Source organism: Bactrocera latifrons, unplaced genomic scaffold, assembly GCF_001853355.1.
Source record: "Bactrocera latifrons isolate USDA-ARS-PBARC rearing strain unplaced genomic scaffold, ASM185335v1 scaffold_261, whole genome shotgun sequence".
In the NCBI taxonomy this organism is placed as follows: domain Eukaryota; kingdom Metazoa; phylum Arthropoda; class Insecta; order Diptera; family Tephritidae; genus Bactrocera; species Bactrocera latifrons.
Genome location: NW_017536197.1, coordinates 1 through 23,857, shown reverse-complemented (window position 1 = coordinate 23,857; position 23,857 = coordinate 1). Strand labels below are relative to the sequence as shown.

Here is a 23,857-nt window from a genome sequence, read left to right as displayed (position 1 = left end):
ACCGATGACATGTGCGAAATGTGGGTGAAATCGGTTCACAATCACGCCTGCTTCCAATATAACGCTATTTTGAATTCCATCTGATGCCTTCTCTGTATAGTACTCGTATATACATTAAGAAGCAAAACTTTACACAAATACAATATTTGAGATGAGGTATCCCTTGTGGAAAAATTCTCGTGAACGGACTATAACTTTTCAAGGTCCCTGATATCGAACACGAAGAACTCAGTGCCTAACCTAACCTAATCTAATTAATCTTACAGCAAAATAAAAAAATATGTAAATGACGGATAATGAAATCTCGATTATCAGTTTATCATGCAAGAGTATAAAATGTTCGGTGACACCTGAACTTAGCCCTTCYTTACTTGTTAAATGGACAGATATATTCATATGGAGCTCATAATTTCCATCTGTAGGTCAGAAATACATAGCCAAAAATTTCTTGAGCCTTACTCACTCTTGACAATCTGAATACTTAGCAAATGCAGGGTTTCTAGGGATGTGTGTTATTGATTTAATCGAGAAGCAATTCAATCCTGGTCAATTTCTTTAATGTTGTTACCTCCGCTGGCTTTTAAGTGTCATAACCAAATTTACCGAGGATTTCTTCAAATTTCTGGTACTTCCTTATGACATTCTCGATACTCGTTTCCAATACAAGTCAAAAACAAACATACCAAGAGTTGAAGCGAGGCTTTGAGTTTGTTCGTTTAGTGACATTATGATGGCAATAATAAATAAGATACATATGTATATTAAGACTTGCACGTTGTTCGTAACAGCCATTGTCAGTAATCGATTTAGCAATACTTGCCTGTCTGTCCGCCTATATATAAGTGAGCTAGTATATCAGTTTTTGAGAGATGGGTCGGAAATCGTGCATACGTCTATCTCTCATCAAGAAGCAGCTCATTTGACGATACCATCGATATCGGACAACTAAGTGACAACAAAGTGATGGATGGATCAGAACYTCAACTTCTTGTAGGAAAAACCTTTTTATTTTCAAAATATCTTTACGGAATTTGGCATAAATTATTATTCAGAGCCGATGATACTTTTGCACCCTTTTATGCTTTCTGCGGTGTAGCCAAAGTTAAGGTGTTTTCTTGCTATATTTATAAAAAAGGCACTCATTTTTTTTCTCGTAGTTGTGGTACTGGTAGACAATCTTTGGAGAGTTACGACCCGAAAGTCGTTAGCATAAATATACGACTGGTGCGTTAGAATATGCTATCTTTATCGATTGTCCAGTGAGAATTTCATAATATTTCATCGATTGGAAGTGAATTTATTGCGTTTTAAGTGTCAGTACGTTTGTGGGTTCATCATTGAAATTCATGGACATGGAATTGAACATCTTTAAAACATCGATTTATTGCATTTTCACCTAACATTTGGGCTTGCGAAAGGTGTGTGCATGGTTTGTTCCGCACAAATTGACTGACGGCCAAAAATTGCTCAGAACACAATATTCAAAGGACATCTTGTGACCGATTATTTGACCAAAAATCACATTTTAACCATTAACCACTCCCCGTATTCACGTGATATGGCACGGTGCGACTTCTTCCTTTTCCGAAAAATGCATTTTCAAGTGAAAGGAAAGAGGTCATTAAAAAAGCTTGCACCTACAGACTGGCTGCCTTACCGGTCATCGAGCTAAAACACTCGTTCGACATGCCTTTGGACCGTGCAAAAACTGTATTGAAGCAAAAGCAGACTATTTTGAATAAAATAAATTGATTTTGCCGAAAAACCATTTGTTCTGTTTTAAGTCCYGYCTACTTTGGAATGCATCTTGTAAACTTGTAAAGTGGTTAAAATAATCTTGTGGGGGTCACAAGAAAATACTATTTTACAAGGGACACACACATTTTTAATACACAGAGTTACTATTATCAGAAAAATATTCTCTCTGAATTTTGGTTGTATATTCCATACTCTGACCGATATTTTCGGAGTCCACATTTCCGGTATTTTGGGGCGTGAACAATTTTGTTTTGATTAGGGCAAGTTTTGGTGTAGTGCATATTTTTATCCCGCTAAATTARTTRATTTGCGTACTGGGAAGTGAAWGAATCAAATGGAAATTAAAWTTGTGTTGTGTGGAAAGTAGACGTGGTTGAGTCCGATGATTTTCACACTATGGCATAGGAATGTGGGAAGAATACCACGAACCAAATTTAGTCGAAATCGGGTCGCTAGATAGGTTCTTTTAMCAAAAAATGGGCGGTGCCACACATATCGACCAATTTAGACTCCGGATCCATTAAAGCCATTTCATACCACCTCGGAGTTAAAATTCAAGTCTCTGGCGTATTTAGTTATTGATTTATTGCGTTTTTATTAGTTTTGAACAGTAGATGAGTGAGATCAGAGGTTGGTGTTCTGTCTTTTCTTCTAAGTCTCAGTTGAATATAGAATCCCGATTGAGTGAAGTTTAAAAACTACAAATGTTTAGAAATTATAGGAATTCATCAGAATTCSAGATCAGTTCCCAACTTAGCAATGAGATGGGAACAACTGGTGYGAAATGAAATTTAATTTGAATCGAAATTTAGCTGATGACATATTACTTATCGCTATTATACTTCCCAGTATGAGCCAACATGAGCTCAATAATTTTAAATTTAATTTACTACAATACTCAAGCATATACTTTACTTATCAGCGAAGTAGCAAGTCAGGAAAAATAGTGAAGAAAATGCGTTGCAAATTCCGGTTGCTTCGCCACATTTCATCAGCCTCAAAATGCCTGCAAAACACATTAAAAACTTTTTAGTTGCAGCGCTGGTGGAAAAAAAGTTTTATTGAAAGCGACGAAGCGAGTAGTTTTCTTTTGGCAATTTGCTCAAGGAAAAATTTGTTTAGTTGGAAAAAAATATCACAACAAATCTTTTAAATAAATATATAAATATTTATGTAAATACTTCACACAATACTGCTTCTCAAGTTTTTTTTGTGTGCAATTTTCAAACCGTTAGCGGGCATATGCATTCCTCCGCTCCTTCCAAAGAGGCTGAGAGGTATGAAGAGAGGTTGGCTGTTTGAATTACCAAAATTACACAGGTGAGCAGCTCGATATGCACAATTTGTCGGTAAATATATATATATACATATATAAAGTTGATATAAAGTTGAAATAATGAAATACATTACTTAAAATTAAACTAGAAAATAAAAACAAAAAAAAAAAACCTGAAAAAGTTGTAAGAAATTTTAAAACTAAAATTTCACAATTGATTGTCAAACTATTTTAAAAAAGAAAAATTAAAAAAAAATATATATAAAAGTAATCGAATATCAACAAAAACAAAAGCAAAAAAGTTTCTTGGCAGCGGTGGGATTCGAACCCACGCCCCCGAAGAGACTGGTGCCTTAAACCAGCGCCTTAGACCGCTCGGCCACGCTACCGACATTTAAGATTATGTCAAATTGCACATATAACACTGATGTCTGCTTCACATCAATCTCTTACGAAAAAATTTTCCTAATATAATCTTATAACGGTATACCTTTGCATACTTCCAGGCGTTCATTAGAAGTTAGTGCTATATTACTAAGCATAATGCAGCTAAAAACAGGGGGGTGTTRATAAAAGAAAAAGTAGAAAATTTCGGACAATTATTCCATGATAACAGAAGAGAACATTGTTATAAGAAAAACACGCTCTCTCAATTTCAACATGACACCACTCCCGCATTGACTGATATTTGTATATTGTATACAGTAAACTATAAGGGGAAAAAGGGGATTATGGATCCGATTTTAAGCATTTTTGGTATGAAGACATATTGTTACCAGAAAAATATGCTTCTTAAGGTTCAATAAGATAACTCACGATATATTATATATGGTATACAGTCAGTCTTATATTAAGTACGTGGGGCTTATGGGAACCAAAGACCCGATTTTAGCATCAGAACACATTATTACCAATAAAAAAAAGTTCTTTAATTGTGATTGTTTTATCTGAGAGATTTTCCGGTAAAAAATTTCAAGCTTTAAGTTTAAAATGTAATGCACTGATATTGGTTGAAATTTTTCCAGTAGTTCGTGAAATATGAGATTTTACCAAAAAGTGGGAATGAGCTCCTATGACGCTCATTTGTGCCATATAAGCTGTGAAATTTAATGTTTCTCATTTACATATGTATTTACTTAGTGACTTATCACTCATTTAGTAGTTTCAATATAACCGTTATATGTACATATGTGGAGTGGGTGTGGCTATCATCTAGTTTAATATTTTCACAGCAAATAAAGTATTGTGCAAAATTCCAACACTGCTTATAGAAAAGACAAATGGTTTACAATTAAAATTACAAATACTTGAGAATATTTATACTTTTCAGTTAAAACCTGTTTAATTATACTACATACATATGTATTGATATACTATGTGTACATACACTTAAAAATCTGTATGGTAGTTTGCACTAAAATCTAATCATTTAAACTGCAAAATGAAGAAAATACCTAWTAATCATAATGCTAAATTTAGTTTATGAAAAAATTTTCACTCCGAAAAACTCCTATAAATTTTCAACACTAGATATTWAAATACTTACTAATTATAATTACAAATTTTTGTATTTTAATTTATAASWCAAATTCCATTACTCTGAAAGTCTTCAAATAGATTTTAAACTTCAAATATCCACATAATAAACACCAAGTATTTGTTCTTAATAAAAAAAAGTGTCGCATCTAATTTGTAAAAATCTTTCGACCATTTAAAAAATTCCACGCGCTCAACGAGCCACTAAACTTGATTTTTAATTAACTCACAACGAAAAAGAACGTTTTTATAAGCTAAGCTCTTTTTAAAGATTTGAATAGCAAATTTGWTTTTCTCGGGACGCAACCTACTTCAAACAAACAAAACATACATACATACTATGTATGTATATATAGAAGACACAAAACACATAAGCCACGTAAAGTAATATTTTATGAGTGTCTAATGTCTTGCTCTCATGTTCTTAATTTTATGCTAATATAATCGCTTGGCGTTGCTTATTAATGCGTGTGGCTTGGACTTAGCCGCCTTTAAAAGTGTTTGAATGTTAAACGGGTTATGCAATCTGCAGAAAAAATCCACAGCGGTAGYGGTTGTTTGCGAAAACCTTTAAAAGCCGGTAGACCTATGAACTAATTTGGTATTTTTATGAGTTCTTTTGTTAAATACTGATGATGCATTAAACTGTGAAGAGCAATAAAAAGTAGACTATTACCATTCGATGTACATATTTGTTTTTTGGATTATCACTTTGTGCGAACAATCGTTTGTCTTGTTTTGCCATTTTGATCCCCCTACTTCTTATTCGTTTCTCTGAAAGCTCTGACCCCTACATACGTCATTCGTTGTCTCGCCCACTCCAGATTCAGGGTCGTGACGCATTCCTGCATGCGAGTACGTAATTTATTAAAAGCACGTACGTGATATGGAAACGGAGCGAAAGTGTACAAAAATTTGCTTTATGTGCTTTTAAATAAACTTAAGTATGTAATCGTCTTAAAGGTTATAAAAATTCACTTTATCCACTGTACTTTGGCGAGCGTAAGATTGTAAGTAATTACAGTTATATGACTTAAAAGTCGTAAGGAAGACGGTGAAGTGGATGGAAATTGTTGCAATGAAAATTTAGCTAAGAAAAGATGGTGGAAATTTTAAAGCAGCAGAGCTAGCTTAATACTAGCTACATATTTTTGTAAATATTATTTAATACTTTTAACAATTTGTTCGATATATCGTACGTACATACCTATATTCYGTTGAAATTTGGCTTTTAAAAAGTATAAACCATTAAATTTTTCGTAATCTTTAAAAATTTATACTGAAAGATTATAGGAAATATCAGGAACGTTTGCGGTGATATTGTTTGATTTTCGGAAAAATTCGGAGTTTTTCGGAGTAACTCTAGAATGACTTGAGACTCACTTAAAACCATTTTTTGCTAAATATTTATGGTTTAATTACTTTAATTAGGTCAGAATTATCGTTTTTAGCAATTTGCTTCTGTATTTGCAAAGCGAAGAATCTAAGAAATTTTCGCATATCACTAAAATCGCAAATTTTATAAAATAGAGGAGTTTAAATTGCACACTCTTTGAATATAATTGAATTTAACATTTAATTTACATAACGTATAGCGTTACGAATGTAATATTGCGTTGTTATTATTGTATATACAAATGTCTGTAAAAGTATTTGAGATTACTGTATAAATAGTTTAAAATATCGTAAAAGTATTAAATAGTAACAAAAAGTCATAATAGTATATTACGTGAGTATTACGGAGTACTCGAAAATTATTCCGAATTAAAGAAGAAATAGTAAATTTTCATAGAACAAAATTGGAATTCGAAAACTATTTMAACAAGAAATRGCAAATTTTCATAAATGAAAACYGTTTTATTTATTTAAGAYTGGCTTAGCAATAACTTTAATACAAATACGGAGTCTTGCAAGCTATTTCGACAGTAAACCGTTCATGTTAATCTCATAAATTAATTAAAATTTAACATTTGGCGTAGTTTTTAGTATGTAGGTGTATCCGAAAATTTGTCCGAAAACGATTTGAACCAAAAATTAAACTAATTATTTACGATTTGAATGGTTATAGCAAACAAATAAAATTATATATTACAGTTTTTCGGAGTATTTCAAATGAGGTTTAAGACTATTGTTAAGCACTTGAGAGTTATCGRAAATTATAAACTCACGTATAACTCATAATTTAATATTTCGACTAACTTGTATTATTCGGAGTTTTCRGCAATAACACCGAAAATATAATTCTTGACTTTTTACGATTTTGTGGTTATAAAACAAAAATAAAATTCTTTTGTGAAAGGGCAAACATTATTAGATTTCACCGTCTTTCGGAGTATCACAATTAATGCTTAGCGTTTCGAGAAACTACAAAAAAAAAATATAACCATATTTCTTCCCACTATTTTTTTGAGAAGTAGCTTACTTCGTCGTCATAAAAAGTAACGATCTTAAGTTTTATATATTAGAAGTCATATACCTGACTTATCTATTCACATGGTGAATTACATATTTTATACTCGTCTCTAACTAAAATAATATGAAATATTACATTAATATTTCACTTTCACCTATAAGCTAAGTGATTTGTACTTGAAAATCTTCAAATATCAAAGTAATTTTCTCGCCCATGATATCTCTTTTAGCATAAATAATACATACACACCTACATACTATATGTAATTGCTTCGTACTGAAATCTGGCTAAACAACTTTTTGCACATTTATTAAAAAGTTTCCATATTTTCGGAGTGAAATAATGAAACTCTCCAAACAGTGTTAAGCTAAGGAGTATAAAAAACAAATTTGTAATGAAAACAGCTTGTGGTAATTCCACAAATCTCGCACTGACACCTTCGGCTTAACTAGACAATTATGCCACCCTCTTACAACCAGGAAGCGCTGCTCACCTTCCCTTAATTTGCATTTCAGTGCTTTCTTAGGAAATCCCTTTAATTTGTGAAACGCTGGTAGCTTCAGGTTTGCTATTTGCTTGTGCAAATACGCGTTGTACGTTTCTTCCCTGTAGCGAAGGCCATCAGTGCCAACAAATCCTTTTTACTTTGCTGCTCATTACAATCTGGAAATCTCACTCAACATTTCAGTGGCATTTTCATTTCGTTTTTATTAATAATTTTCCTTTATGATAATAAAATTTTGTTATTATTTCACTGGYAGCGCCGAGCAACATGTCTTCGGCGCTTTGTTGCTTTTGGCTTTTCGTTTTATTAAAATGCATTCACTTCGCTGGGCACGCATGGACACCCCATTTCAAAGCTAAAACTTTCATTGCCACCTGATTTTACTTTTTCACTTCACTTTTTACTCATTTTTCGCCGACTTTTCACATTCTTCCCTGTCTGCCGCTGATGACTTAGCCTTGGCGCGATTTTATTATTAACACAACAACATTTGGGCTTCACCATYAACCATTCGCACAATTTCCACCCCTTCCACCTTGTCCAATTTTACTTTAATTTCACTTSAAAATTATTCCCAAGCGATTTACAGATGTAACTGTTAAACAACTTTATTATTTTATTGTTGTAGTTGTTATTGTTGAAAATTTCATTTAGTTGTAACATTTCAGAAGCTTCCACTTTAACTTTTCATCAACGCCACTTTTTTCTTGCTGTTTTTTTTTTTTTTTTGTTGTATAAGTTAAGAAAATCATTGCGAAAGCTATCAAAGCGCAACTTTTAACTTTTCTTCGTTGATTTGGCAACCTAAAATTACTTTTAAGTAGTTTTGTGGCGAAACTTGATATTTAACCAACAAATTTGTAGGCAATTGTGGTTGTTGCGGCTTTGTTGTTGATTAGCTGGGAGCAGAGGTGAATATGATGAGAATGATGTTGTAAAGAGGATTGTCAAACTGAATTCTTCTTCTTAATTGGCRWAGACACCGCTTACGCGAATATARCCGAGTTAACAACAGCGCGCCAGTCGTTTCTTCTTTTCGCTACGTGGCGCCAATTGGATATTCCAAGCGTAACCAGGTCCTTCTCCACCTGGTCTTTCCAACCGAATGGAGGYCTTCCTCTTCYTCTGCTTCCCCTGGCGGGTATAGCGTCGAATACTTTCAGAGTTGGAGTGTTTTCGTCCATTCGGATACCATGACCTAGCTGAATTAGATGTACCTAAAATACTGTGTCAGTCGGATTGTTTCAGGTAACCGGAATGAATTYGTATAATACTCCAGTCACTATCAGTTCCCATATATAATTGCTTGCGCTTGAAGCTTACAAATTTACGGCATGAGATCAAGCAGACTCGTCTTCCCTATTAAAAACAATTTTTTTTTCATAAGCCCACGCAGTCTAGTTGTTGAGACCCTAGAACACTTATTAAAATTTGGGCACTAGCCTCTCTGTAAACCCTTATTAGGCTTAGATATCACTTAGGCTCAATTTTATTTACTTTGTACTCATATATATTTCCTTCACTTTTGGTTATTTGTAAAATTTTACCTTTAAAGTTCCTCATTTTATCCTCCGAATGATTGTTTAACTTCATATGAATCTACCGTGCCTAAAGTTAGTATTAAGATAGGGAGCCGAGGAAGCTTACTTAACGTTCTACATAAGAAAATAGCACTAAGCTGGTATTTGGGTTCACACACAGCTGTCGAAATAAAGATGTTGGATGCTGGAAAAAGAGTGGGTATTTATTATTCATTTAGGGCTTTGTTTCATATTTTTTCCTGTGTTCAGTGTAGAAGAGTTCCGATTTGATCAGCTTGCAGAGTTTACTTAACATCAGAAYCCCACCTCCAACTTTACCACCCAGCTTTGAATCAGGATGCCCGTTACCATACGTCACAATCTAGTCCTTTCTTCCAAATAATATATATATGCAAGCAAAGAAACTGCCACATAATTGYCTTTGGGAATGATTGGCAGGAAATTCTACTTTCCTGAAGATTCTTTCAAGTTAGTGTTTCCTCAGATACCAACGATAGGGGCGAGTAATTACTAAATTATATTTAAAATGATAAGAAATATAACTACAACTAACCGGGAGGAGGAACCACCGTCCGGGAACGTTCCATTAACGAATATGAAGGATATACTTAGGGCAAATAAAAAGAGCAAAAAGAAACCCGTGAAAGAGTTTCTATGGTTAKAAAAGACAGACGAGGTAGCTAGGCTTGGGAAATTACGATTCTGTATCTACGCTACCACACAAGAAATGTCTAGACTAAAAGTCCTRGTCAACGCTTATCTTACAGGGTGTACGGACGCTACTAACTCCTGTAGGAAGTAGCGTAGATTGCGACATAACATAATGAGGGACAAAATACTGTGGACTCTCAACGACCTCGAACCGGTTCAAACACATATTTGATGACAATATATAAATGTTATTTAAGGCTTAACTATGTCCTATCCTTGATMGCTTTATTTGAGAGAGAAGGTTTCAAGTCACACTGAAGGAGGGTCACGGATCAAAAACGGGTGATGGCGTAGGCGGCGCGATCTATTGCGTGGGTCCAGATTTCAGGGGATGTTTCAAGCTGCCGAAATGCTGCAATATCTTAAAGACAGAAATCATTGCGGTCAGGAAAGCTGCTGAGCAAGCTAATAATGCAAGAAATTACATAAAGACAATAATTTCAATATATAAACGAAAGAGCTTAGAKATTGCGAAAAGTGCCACTTGCTTGGCTACCAAACTAGTTCAGCTGATGGCTGAGAGACGGATCGGGGTGAGATGGAATGAGTGGAAGAAAAGTACATAAGCTCAGTTGCCAGAAATTAATTTTACGAACACAAACCATTACTTTATACCGGGATTTAGACTCTAGGTTCGAAATAACACAGATGGAAAGGCACATGGTAAAACCGAAGTGTTGGTTAGAAAGCAATTAAACCACCATGCATGCATGCTATAGTGCAGTTACAAGCTACATCACTATCTACGAAAAATCACTGCGAGGTCCTAAACATGACGGCTATATACAGACATCCAATTTAAGGACTTTTTTTGGAACACTGTTTCTAGAAGGTGGAGATTAAAATGCATAACACATACATATATTGGGGCTCACGACTAATTAATCCGAAAGGACGGTAGCTGTATCACACTATTATAAATCATATAACAGTTGAAAAGCTTTGTGAACAATTCATATTTGTGGATCCAAAAGTGGGTCTAACATCTTATAAAACGAACTGGTTAAAATATAAAAAATACGTGAGTAGCCACATTAATATTGAGTACAAAATAAATACCAGAAGATATATTGGCAGAAGCATACGAGAACTCAATGATATAATAACTAACGTAGTTGACTTAGCATAAAGAAGTTTGTAAATGAYAGATAAACCTGGGAAAGACTCTACACAGACTATTAAGTCTTTTACCCTGTCTTTCTAAAAAATTTGAGTGTTACTATCGAAGATGTCTCCTTTCCTCCACGAAAATAATGTATTACCAAAGTACCAGTCAGGCAAAGAAGAGCTTAGCAATTGAGGAAGATCCAAATCAGTCTCTCACATGTCGTTCTCAAGCATTGGGCATCTTTGTGWCGTCGTTAGGGCGAATTTTGCGAAAAGAGAATGGCCTGCATTTTTACAAAATCAAATTGACACAAGAACTGACCCGCTTGACTTCCAGAATCGTCGAATTGGGCTTAGCAACAACTTGTTCCGGATTTTCATCGAAAATCACCTTCAGCGCTGAGGCTCATTTTTGGCTGGATGGCTTCGTCAATAAACAAAATATGCGTTATTAGTCAGGCACCAATCCACAGGTACTCCATGAGTTACTATTGCATACGGAAAAAATTATGGGTTGGTGCGGTTTATGGGCCGGCTACGTCCTTGGGCTGTACTCTTTCGTGATTATCAGGACGGCTCCTTACTGTGAATGGGAGCCGCTACCGCTCAATGATAACTGAATATTTTCGGCCCGAAYTGCATAATATGAACTCGGACAATATGTGGTTTCAACAGGRCGGCGCCGCAAGCCACATTGCGAATGTGACAATTGATTTATTGAAAACCAAATTTGGTGAACGTTTTATCTCACGAAAAGGCCAAGTCAATTGGCCACTCTTTCGTGCGATTTGATGYCGTTAAACTATTTTCTGTGGGGTTACGTCAAGTCTATGGTCTACGCCAACAAGCCAGCGACGACTGATGAACTTCGTAAAAATATCGGACATGAAATTGCAGCAGTATCGGCCGATTTATGCTTGAAAACCGTCGAAAATTGGGTTCAGCATCTGSACTTCTACAGGCGTGCCCGTGGTGACCGTGCAAAGGAAATTGAGCTCCATACTTTCACAGGAATAAAGAATTTTATTAAAAATGAAAATATCCATAAAAATCTTTTTATTCCTATGGAAAGGAAATAAACAGAGGACACTAGAATGAAATATATATCTGAACTCCGAGATCATCCAAGCCTATTGGCTGATGCTTTAGTATATTCCTTCGATCAAACACGCCTAAAAAGAAGAGATATACCAGCGTTCTAAAGAGCAACGTATCACTAAAGCAGCTCAATAACTTGCTTGAGCTTGTCTAATTTTTAAATAGATTTAAGATTTTATAACTTATTATTAGACTTTCATCTAGAGATCTAATAAATAAAGAAATATTGAAAAAAAATTAATAATAATATTTTTTTAAGACTTGTTTACACTTTACTTTTATTTGTCGAAGTTCTTGGAAGTAAATACATATTACGAGAAAACATAGCGTGCAAGTAAAGCGATGATTGATTGCAAATAACTTTGACTACTTAATTGTCAAATTTTGCTTATGATTGAGAGGCCAAGGTCAAGTAGCAACGTGTTTTCCAGATATTTAGTGGCGCCGAAGCTAATTTTGAAAATTGAATTTCACAAAAAAAAAGAAAATGATTTAGCAAACTATTTAATAATAGTTATTGGCGGAGAGAATAGAAGATATTATAATAACTGACGTTGAATAGAACTATGCTAATTTGTCGCATTAATTCCATTATGTAATTTGCGTAGACTATAAAATCTCCAGCTGGACGTTTTTTGTGAAAATTAACATAAACTTAAATAAATATCTGTTAAAAATTTTAACCAAAGTTAACTATTTTTTTTAGCTCAGCTTGCGGGAGAAAACGAAAAATTAACCAAAGCTAAGCATAACTTAAGTCAGCTAGCGGTGTAAGGGCGCGGGCAGTTGAATGAACTGCGCGTAGAAGGAGCTTGGCTAATTTTTGTGAATTTTAATTTGTATTTTATGCTGACGCTACGTTTTGGGTCACTGTTTTTTTAGAAACTGCTGTGTGTTTTAGACGTTTACGTTTATAATAATAACTTTAGAGCTCTAAGTAGACAATTTATCAACGCCTATGTTTGGGTTTTTATAGTTTTTTTTTTTTTACAAAGTTTTAGAGATTTTATTTTTGTGTTTTACTTTTTCGTGTATTTTTTCTATACAGTTTTAAGTTCATTATAAATTCGTATCTTTTATTGTAAAATATTTCCTTTTTATTTAAATTCTAACTTAAATTTAGCTCCTCTTATGGATAGTTTAGGCAATACCGGTTCCATAAAAACGTGCAGATATTATTGTAGTCATTATTTTTGTAATATTAGACCTTCAAACTGGTTTGCTTTCGAAAATTTCTTGATAGTAAAATAATATTCCGTATCTTAAGCTAATGATTGGAATAAAGAGAACAGTTAAAAATTGGCTGGGTGTGCGTGGTAGGGACTATAAAAGTCTAGTACTTGGCGATGTGGTTATCAAACGCTTACATACCGTGAACGGAGTTAGCTGAACATATTACAAAATGGTAAATAAATTTTBTAACGAAATAATAAAATAGTAATACAATCTTTTCTTGAAATAATAGTGAAAAAATGAAGTGAAAGTAGAGTATATAAGTAATGCAGCAATATAAAGGTGTATTAAACTGTGCAGAAAAATTACGCACAGTTATGACTAATTTGTGAAGTAGTTGTAAATTTTAATGTAAAAACGTTATAAAAACGTTTGAATAAATTTGAAGTTTTTGGAATGCTTAATGTCTGTAATTTCGAAAAATTCGGAGTTTGTGTATATTGTTGTCATTTGTTAAAAAGTCATTAGACAATTTTACAAACATAATAAAAATATAGTTAAATAAAATTTTTAAAACTCCGAATTACTCCGAAAAAATATATGCCTAATTTAAGTAAATACAAAATTATCAAGCAAAAAAATTGTTAACAGATAAAAGTTGTTTACTCCGAATTACTCCGAAATTTCTTTTAAAGAAGTTATAGTTTAAATTTAACATATAGTTGTGTACTTAAAAAGACTAAATAAATAAATAAATAATAAATCGAATTACTCACACAAAAAAAAAAGAACAATGCATCCCTTCGTTTAAGCCAATAATAAGAAAAACTAAATTTAAAACTATTCAAAATTACCGCGACTCTGAAATTTTTACTGAAAAAGATTGTAAAAAATGAAAACATTAGATTTTCAATGCATTTCTATTGTGTTTTTCATAAATTTTGAAAATAGGCTGAATCGCATTATTTTTCTAAATAATATGTCTAACTCCTTCTTTCCCTATTGTTAACAGAAATTCTTGCTCGTCGCTTTTGCCGCCATCCTGGCTTGCACCAGTGCTGATGTCTCTGAGTTGGGCTACAGCTATCAAGAACCCGCACCTGTGTCATTCAATGTCCCAGCACCAGCCCCTGCACCAGTTGCCCAACCTGATCGCACCTACGTGCCACCAGCACCAGCACCAGCTCCAGTTCATGTACCAGCTCCAGTCCATGTCCCAGCTCCAGTCCATGTCCCAGCTCCAGTCTATGTCCCAGCTCCAGCTCCAGTTCATTTCCATGCCCCGGCTCCAGCTCCAGCTCCAGTACATGTCCCAGCCCCTGCTCCAGCGCCAGTGCATGTCCCATCTCAAGTTTACCTCCCAGCTCCAGCTCCAGCACCAGCACCAGTCTCAGTCCCAGCACCAGCTCCAGTTCATGTTCCAGCCCCAGCTCCAGTGCAATTCCATGCCCCAGCTCCAGCTCCTGTACATGTCCCAGCCCCAGCTCCAGCTCCCGCTCCAGTTCATGTTCCATCTCCAGTATACATTCCAGCTCCAGCTCCTGCTCCAGCTCCAGCACCAGTGCAATATGTTGCCCCCGCTCCAATTGCTCCAACTGAGCAAATCGAACATCACGCCGAAGATGGTTACCGTTACAAGACTGTCCGCCGTCGCGTTTACAGACGCCGTTATTAATTTTGTTTTATTTGGATTGATGATGATAATTCTATCCAGAAAAACAAAAAACACACTTAACGAATAAATAAAAATTCTAGTTTTATTAGAAAACAGTGAATTTTATTTCATTTTGGGGGACATTTGAAGTTCGCTATAATTTCAAGATTCTGAGGTGAGTTTCGCGACAGAAATCTTCTAAAAGTTCTTTTCTGTATCCCCTTCGCTTCCTTAATTCCAACAAAATATTCGTCAATAAAACTCGTAAAAATAGATACACTCGACCTATGTTCAAGACATTGTTTAAGCTGGTAATTGAAATCTACAATCCCGATTTTTGGAAGTTGAAGGCTTCATATCGTCACCTGAAATGCAAAATAACTTAACAACATTTTCGGAATTTACAGTAGCATGAATGAAACACGACATAAAATGGAACATGAGTGAAACAAATTTAATATTGGTTAAAACTGGTTTATATCTGGGTGCAGAACCTGAAAATGTTGAACATATGTAATATTATGTATGTAATTTGAAGTAGTGAAGAGTAATCAATAAGACACTCAATTTCGAATTTTTTGATGATACGTTATTTTGCATTTCAGGTGACAATATAGTCTGAACAGTTAGAGTGATACACTAAATAATAAATAAGTCGTTTATCTCGGAAAACTTGGTCCTCCTAGAATCAATACTGAAATTTGGGTTTTTAACAGCGATGGCTTTCTGAAGTTCTAGATACTCAGTTTTATATAGCAGAGAAATTTCGGTTGGATTTGACAACTCAGCTCTAAGGCTTAGTGAGAGAGAGTGTTTGCATTGCTCAGACTTTACTAATATTTTGCAGCGAAATCGGATTTCGGATGCTAGCTATAATGAGTTCTCAAATTGGGAAGTTCACCAGTTTTTGCGTACTACTTAAGATAAGGTCCGGCTTAATGGCGGTTTGCGATTTCATTTGTCAGGTATGGGTTTTCCCAGTTCTTCTAAAAATTTTAAATTATTATTAGTATTTCCACAAAATATCGATGGCTCACACGCTGTCATATACAGTACTTTTTGAGGCTAGATAAAAATAATGTAGTTGAATTTTAAATTTCGCCAGAAGCGACTTGAGCTTTCAAGAAAGGCTATTCGACAAGATACCTCTACTGAAGTCACCCGTTATTAGCACCGAAGCTACATGCACCTCCATAAACAGATTCTCTTTCCCACTAGTCACACCTTTTAAATAAATTATCTGGAAATGTTTGCAGCTGCTGGCTTAAAGATATGCAAAACCCTTTAAGCCGCCCCTGGGAGGTCTTCAATTATGCATTTTGAGCTTGGCACTTTGCACGGCTAAAGAACCGAATTTCAACTTTACCTCAAATAAATTTTAGCAACATTTACTTCACTCTTTGCTCAGGTTTGAAATAAATATTTAATTTTTTTTGAAAGCCATAATCTCATTAAATGCAACGCTGCGAATACTTTGCGGGCATGTTGCAAGCTGCCACCAACCGCACACAGCAGCTCAGCGATTGAATCGAATGCAATCGATTGCACCGCGACGGTAGAAATGGCGTTTGCTTGTAAATTTTTAAGAGAACTCTACTAAAAGTCACATACAMACATATGAAAACTASCCGGGCAGCACACAAATCACAGCGGCGGTTCATGCCACATGCCATTGGTGGCAAGCATAACTCCTGCAAGTGTCTAGCAAGCCGCTGCGCCAAGACAAGTTGCATGCTACGACGAGTGCGGCCTTTAAGTTCAGCAATACACTCACAACTATAAGTGTGTAAACACCGTTAAAGCTCTTAGAGGAAGTAAATATTATTGTTACCTGCCTGTTGCCGTCTCGCTCCCGTTACTACTTGCGACTGTACCGTTATGCGGCGGTAGAAAAGTTTGAATTTAACGAGAAAAAATTTCCACATCATCAAAGCTCATTCCAGTCGATAAATTCTGTGATAAATGTACGAGCTGGACGCATACATTTAGGCGCAAGAGCATATAATCAGACACGCATGTGCAAACACACACACGAAAGCACAGTCGCGGTGTTAGACAGACAGTCATTTGTACAATGTCCTTAGCTAAAGTAGCTGTGTGTGTGTGTGTGTTGGAGTCGGCGGAAATGGTGGCATAAGTATACATTTAGGCGCGTATATGCTATTTACTACCACCTACCGCTTTTCTTTCGAAAGATTTGCAATTCCATAAATTATGGAATGTAGCTGTTCAAGTTTCCCGAACAACTTCCCAATCTTCTTTGAGTGTATTTCAAGTTAAATAATTGAAAACATTTGCTTAATGTAGGTATTTAACAGACTTCCAATCATATTTCAGTGATTCAAAAAAAGTGACAGATTACTTTTCGAATTAAAAGCGAATGCAAAAAATTTCTTAAAGAACTTCATTCCGATTGTTTGGTTTGTATGGCAGTTATATGCTATCAGGGGCGGATCCAGAGTGGAATTTTGGGGAGGAAACTATGTAATTTTGTACCGGCCTTAAAGAAATTAATGATCGTCAAATGAAAAGGCTTTCCATACAAGAACTTGATTCCCATCGTTCGGTTTGTATACCAGCTATATACTATAGTGAACATATTTTTGGGCAAAAATGAACGTACGGAAAATTTCAGATCGATGGCAGTAACTCACTAAACTCAAGACAATGCAGGGATTCTTAAGCAAAGAGGAGAGAGGACAACTGAGTTATGAAAGATATGTATGTTTTATGTGTGTGTGCGATGTTTCTTTATATTTTGGAAAAAGATAAATTTTGAATACTAATTCAGAAACTGTTAATAATTTTAGATTAAATTAAAAGAACTTAAGTTAATTAAAAGCATTCTTAAGGTCTCCGGTAGAAYGCCGTGCRTTGTGTTACCCAATGTGTKTATATAACAAACCATGACGACRTTACAAATCRACGAAGCGCTTTGATCCTGTCACAAATTTTTTGAGACGTCTAATGTAAGTTTTGGATATGTTTCCTGGTTTGTCGCAGGTAAGACTATCGAGAACTCCCAGCTTTGGCAAGGCTGGACAATGGAGGAAATAGTACCTATATATTTACACCTCTCCCTCCTCCATACATTTTGAACACCTTGCGTCCGATAACCCTAAAATAGCAGCAAGATGAAATTTGCTAAGAGTAAGTAGTTCAGAAGATCTCCTGTGGTTTACTCTAAGTTCACGCGAGGTCAGGACCCTTGATTTAGTGCTAGAACGCAAGATGCCAATGGCGGTCCAACTCGGTCCCATTCCAATGTGAACAAAGCTAGTTTGCCTCTCCTAGCTATAATTGTCAGCGATTCCAAACGAATCAAAGAACGCTATTTGTAGAGAGAACAGACACAGAACGAGACACAGAGAGAATTTTCACCTCCCTGAAAGAGGTTGCACTTTGTAGCAGTAAATTTACCTCCACTTTAACAGCTTTGAAAAAACTTCGCTTCCTACTTTTCATCCATCTGCAAGAAGGCTCAATGAATCTCTTCTCCCGCGACTTTTCCCGATCCACATATCTCTCGTCGAGCCAAGAGTAGCATCTGCGACGGAATGATCCTAGTTCTCAAGAATGTAGTTGAAGGAATAGAGAATTTTGGCGTGTCCTTGTTCGGACACCTTCATTCGCAGATAATATTTATGGTGAAGTCCTAAAAAGTTCGAAATAATTTTAAGGAATGTTACCGAGTTGACAATTATCGGTTTTGATGGAAAATATTTATAATAAATATTTAAAAAAAAAGTTATTGTTTAAATAAATTTTTTAAAAAATATTATAAACTATTATATAAAAATGTGATACGAGAAGTGTATTATAAAGTTGCAGCTCAGTTGTTTTCAACCACAAATAGCGCAAACAATGTACATTCATTCAATTCAGACTCATTTAGAAGTTTTTGAAAATCAAATAACAATAAATAGATAGAAAATCGCAGAGAAAATTTAAATCGCCACCAATTAAGCAAATAAGCCGAAACCAATTGCGAATATTAGTCGCAGAGGCGGGGTACTAACTAGGCGCAGCAACGAATTCGCGAACGCGCTTGGCCAGTGTTGGTAAACAGCGAAGAATWTAAATACGAAACTGCAAAGATAAATATAAATACTGGCGCAATAACTGTCAATACAGCAGGCACCACACCACACGGCGAAAAGGCGCTTTGTTAATTACATTSTKGTCAAATATTGGCAGCTCAATTAAATGAATTAAAATTGTGGCTGACGCGCGGGGGGAGGAGTTATGTCGGGCTGCTGCCGGCGCGTTATRCTATTTGTGTTATTGTTGTTGCTATTCAGCGAATATGTGGGCGTGTCAAATTCGTTTTTCGCCAGCTGCGGGTAATGCGCCTAAATGTAGGCAAGCTCATATTTTTTCATGTGTATTTGTGAGTGACGCGGTGTAGCGGAGGTGTGAAAAATTTGACAGGCAATTAAAGTTACAAGTACAACGAATTTGAACATTTAAACCACAGCAATAAATTGTCCATCACCCCGCAGTGCCCTCCGTCGCACTTCGCAGTTATCGAGTCAATGAGTTGGAAAACCAAATGCATGATTTCCATCCACTCACTTCAATTGGTCAGTTTGCACAGCTAATTTGACGCTGCCCTTGTTTTAGCGTTATCCAGCCTTTACTGTAACCCTGAGCTGCTTAGCGAACTTCTGTCCTTTACGGTTAGGCGTGAAAAATTTCTCGTGTTAATGAGTCTGATGGCAGCTAATTATGATGCTAATCACATATAAATTTTGTCGTGGTTCAGGCCGAAAACGTGATCAATTGAAAGTGGTGGTGGGTGTTTTGGAGTCTTACAACCGCAATAGAAAAGTAGGTGGCGAGCTTTACTAAAAAGCGATTGCATATTAATTTATGTCTCGGTTATAGTCGATTTCAAAATTATTTACAAAATCTATCGCATTTCGAGCAGGAGAAAAGGTCTAATAAAAGTAAAGTAATACTTAACCCTTAGCTTAGTAAATAATCAAGGTATTGTTTTACAAGAAAATGGTTCTAAGTTCCGTCATGATTTATAATCAGACTCTATACATTTCATATACATATATTGCTCTCTCTGAGTACGTGACTGTGTACGTGTCTGCGCATCGTCCATACAAGGATAGCAGAAGAGAATGACAGAGAAAAGTTAATCTCGTTCCAGCAGATTAGTCCTTAAGTGATGAAACATCATTGGCTCTTTTCCCGAAGGGCAGCATTACCTAAGAGTAAACTGGGTAAACAGTTAAACTTCGCAAAGATGCAGTAAGACTGAATGGATTAACATTTTGTTTGACCTACTGTTAAGGGATAGAACTATCATGTGGTACACTGGCGTCCGGAAAACGTCGGAAGACATTGGTGCAAGTGCCACAGGACCACGAACCAAAAAATTTATAGCTATAGATGATTTTCTAGCATTTTACAAGCAAAAGTCTATAAGTCGGTTTGTAAATAAAAACGAAACCATCGGAATGAAAGTATCTATACCATATTCARCGATAGTCAAGCGGCACTCAAAGTGGTCTAAGCTATCAGATTACATAGCTATTGGTGCAGGAGCACATAGAACGGCTGCATCGCCTGTCAGTTCGCAACCAATTGCACCCATCTTTTCAGTATGGTAGGACCGAAACCTAGCGTTTTTGGCCGGTTCTCATGTCATAAATGAGCTGTTCCGCAAGGAGGGGGAATTGAAGAGTATTGGCAACAACTTAAGTCATTCGTTAAGCAATTTCGGTAATGGCTGATTATCACTTCACCAGGTTTAAAAGTGTAATCAACCTCTTGCGCGACAAATTCCGGCTACTTATGTCACTTTACCCTGAGCAGTGCCGGTTGGAATATTGAGGTGGAAACTCCCGAACACCTGATGCTAGAATATACGGAAGACTCTTGTGTATCTGAATCAGGATTTCATCGCCTCAATAGCATCCGTCACTATACTGGAATTTATCAGTGTGCTGGGCTTATGTGACTCACTGTTATAGAGGGGAGGGCACAACAGATCTTAGGCCTTGCACTGCGCCTCAATTTATTTCTAGCTATCCGTCTATGTGTGTAAAAAGCATATGATCATATGTAGCAATTTCATTTCTTTGTATTGCAAAATGTGTAATCAAAAATTCATTGGTCACAGCACATGAATTAAAATATTTAAAAACCCTTTACAGGAACTTTAAAAATAATTCCACAAATGGCAATGACTTTAAGCACTCACTAATAATTAAGTAGCAACTCACCTTGTTCGCGAGCTCATACTTTACATACATATATGTACGAGTACATATCACAGGTATATCATAGGCACTTATATATAAAACCCGAGCTCATCAGCAATTTACAAAAACAACAATGACGGCACAAGAGCGAACTATTTAACGATGAAAATGAAAATGCATACCAGCTTTAGCTTGTCAACATTTTGACACTTCATTATTGAGCGCTTACGTAATAAGACCGCTGTCGATAGAGGCTGCTACGAGGGTGGGTTTGCAGGTTCATGSAATCGACAAAAGGAATGTTTTAMAACTTTTCYAAAATATAGTAGTGTTTTTCATCTCCTTCCTTCTTTACTGAGTGCAACAAGCTGTTAGAATATTTGAGGACCGCAATTTGGACGTAAGGTTTAAAAATGTCACGTGATTAGTTCTAAGTCAATTTTTCAGTCGTTGCACAAAGGGATTTACTTCGACAAGCTGTACTGAAATTAAACTCAAACAAGAATATATCTTGCTTATCGAGTCAACCTCGTACATAGCATGTATTTACCGCAATAGTCAAGGTTTATGTGTGTGCATTGAAATTAACACATTTATTTAGTGTTTAATGACACCTGATTAATGGCAACACAGTGATTCGATAAATAAAATCAAACGCACATATATAGAGGGTGGTTCAAACGTTATCGTTGATTTTAAATTGTCAAAAACGTCAGATTGAAAGAAAAAAGTTGAACTCAGTTCGAGGAAGTTAGAAAACAGGCTTTTCCATATGTCTAAAGCATGATACGTTTCCGTTTGACGAAGTGAGGTTTTGCGACCATTTGATGTGAGGCCACTACCTCTTGATTAACTGAATTATCTTTCTGTAACTGTAGGTTCAAAGGTGAATGACTAAAATTACGTCCCTTAATAGAAAAGGTTGTGAAACTCTGGATTAAATCTATAGATGTTGACGTCCACAGCTTAAATATCACTTTCCGAAAATGGTCGGAGCTTTGGAATCCCATCCACCAATATCGGTGAAGGAAGACTAAAGTTTTGTAACCAAGTAGAAGCCATCTCATTCCAATGTCCGGAGACTAAAATTTTGTCTGTTCTTTATTCTTCATGTGGCACCATATTGACTAAGGGCTGCAAAATATTTACACGATACCTAATAACTGATTGTAAAAAAAGCTTCGCACTTGGACTACTTAATAAAAGAACAATCTTTTTCAGAATCAAGAAATAGAACCCTGTAATAAAATTTCATAAGTGAGCAAAGCCTTGAGAACTTCTTACTTAAATCTTCCACATCTGTCATTTAGTAAGGCAACTAACCTTACCTTGTGAAGAAATATAGGACAACGAGCAGCTAAAACTCCTAAAGCAAGGGAAAGGCTAAGCTAACTGGGCAAAATGAAGCTGTGACAGAGAAAAAATTATCTCAGAACAAAGAAAGCACCAGTCTATCCGGAGCGTTCCTTTTCTATGCGCTATCGCTTAAGGTGCCGCTGAAAGAACATCTGTAAATGAGACAGACTTCTTTAAGAGAAGATGGATGAAATATTTGAGGAAAATAAAAATATGGAAAATATTTCAAGCTCAGTGTGGCGTCTCTCATTAAAAGTGTTGCAGCAGAGTACGGCGCACTGATCACCCTGTATATGTGCTGGCATGTGTGTGAGCGCTTGATTATAATGGCGCTGTCAGCTCGAGCGCTTAATTAAAATTTAAAACTTTTTAATACCTTTTTAAAGCGTTTTCAGTGCAGTTTATTGTAGTTGTTGTTGCTTTTTGCGCTTTCTACAATAACAATAACATTTTCAGCAACAAGCTAGCACAAAAACAACGCCGGCCAGCAGCTGTCATTGTGACAGATACAACTGATTAAAACTGCAGCGTCATCGATTACAAAAATAAGAAAAAGGACAAATGCAATGATTATAAAAATAACGGAAAATGCAAGAGGAATTAAATTTATCAGTAATGAATGTAAAAGTGAAATTGGTGGGCACGCAGAGCGCAAAAAAAAATAAAGGAAAATCAAAAAATAAAATGAGAACAACAACACCAAACGATATTCCGTTTAAAAAGTGAAAGCAACAAAAACAATATAAAGAATAAAAATTGGCACTTGGCGCCAGCGCATGAAAATAATGCACATTAAGTGGCGGTGTGGCTTGCGCGCCCAAAGGTATGCAACGGCGCACGTGGCTATGTAAACTTTTGTGGAAGAAAAACTGAAATGAAAATGGCTGTGTGAAGCAGAACGGCAATGAAGTGTCGTGTCAAAAGGGTATTAAATTGGAGTTGAAAGCGGAATGCAAGTWAACGCACTCACACACACACRTRCASAAAGGAGATAAACAAAAAATGTTGCAGCTGCATATGTTTGTATGTGTATGCACCATTTMTGGTATGGGCACGTGTRTGCTCACGAAGCTCATTGCAATTGACGCTATCGCCATAATTACTTGTATAATAACAATTACAACAACAGCAAACGTTGAAAAAATTACAACAACCAACCATTGCATTGAGTACAATAAATATGGCAGATTGACATGCAATGACAGCCAACTGCAAAATGAAAGCAACAACAACAATAAAATCAAAAACAACAACATCACTGCAACTCGAAATACACACCGTGTCGTGACCTCTGGCTGCCAGCTTGCCTCGTGTTGCTTCATTTCTCGCTTTCTCTTGCCAGCATTTTTAAATTTTTCCACGCTTCATTTGCCCGCTTGAGGTCAATTTGCCAAAAGGTGAATAAATGCCGTCGATACAGCGATAACGCTGGCACTGCAAACCTATGCCACACTGTCAACGAAAGCATATGATTTAATGTTGTTGCTGTTGCAAGCAACATGCCTCTTGTC

The 23,857-nt window shown here is 35.9% G+C and overlaps 1 protein-coding gene and 1 non-coding gene across 2 annotated transcripts; one reads left to right on the top strand and one right to left on the bottom strand.

Moving 5' to 3' along the window:
• Positions 1-3,341: 3,341 nt before the first annotated feature.
• Positions 3,342-3,423, bottom strand: Trnal-aag. Its single transcript has one exon. It is a non-coding gene; the product is annotated as a tRNA-Leu (tRNA).
• Positions 3,424-13,265: 9,842 nt separating this feature from the next.
• LOC108969696 (skin secretory protein xP2-like) lies at positions 13,266-14,886 on the top strand. Its single transcript, XM_018934575.1, has 2 exons — positions 13,266-13,350; positions 14,131-14,886. Exons 1-2 carry the CDS (start codon positions 13,348-13,350, stop codon positions 14,791-14,793), a joined length of 666 nt encoding a protein of 221 aa, XP_018790120.1. The 5' UTR covers positions 13,266-13,347; the 3' UTR covers positions 14,794-14,886.
• Positions 14,887-23,857: the final 8,971 nt, after the last annotated feature.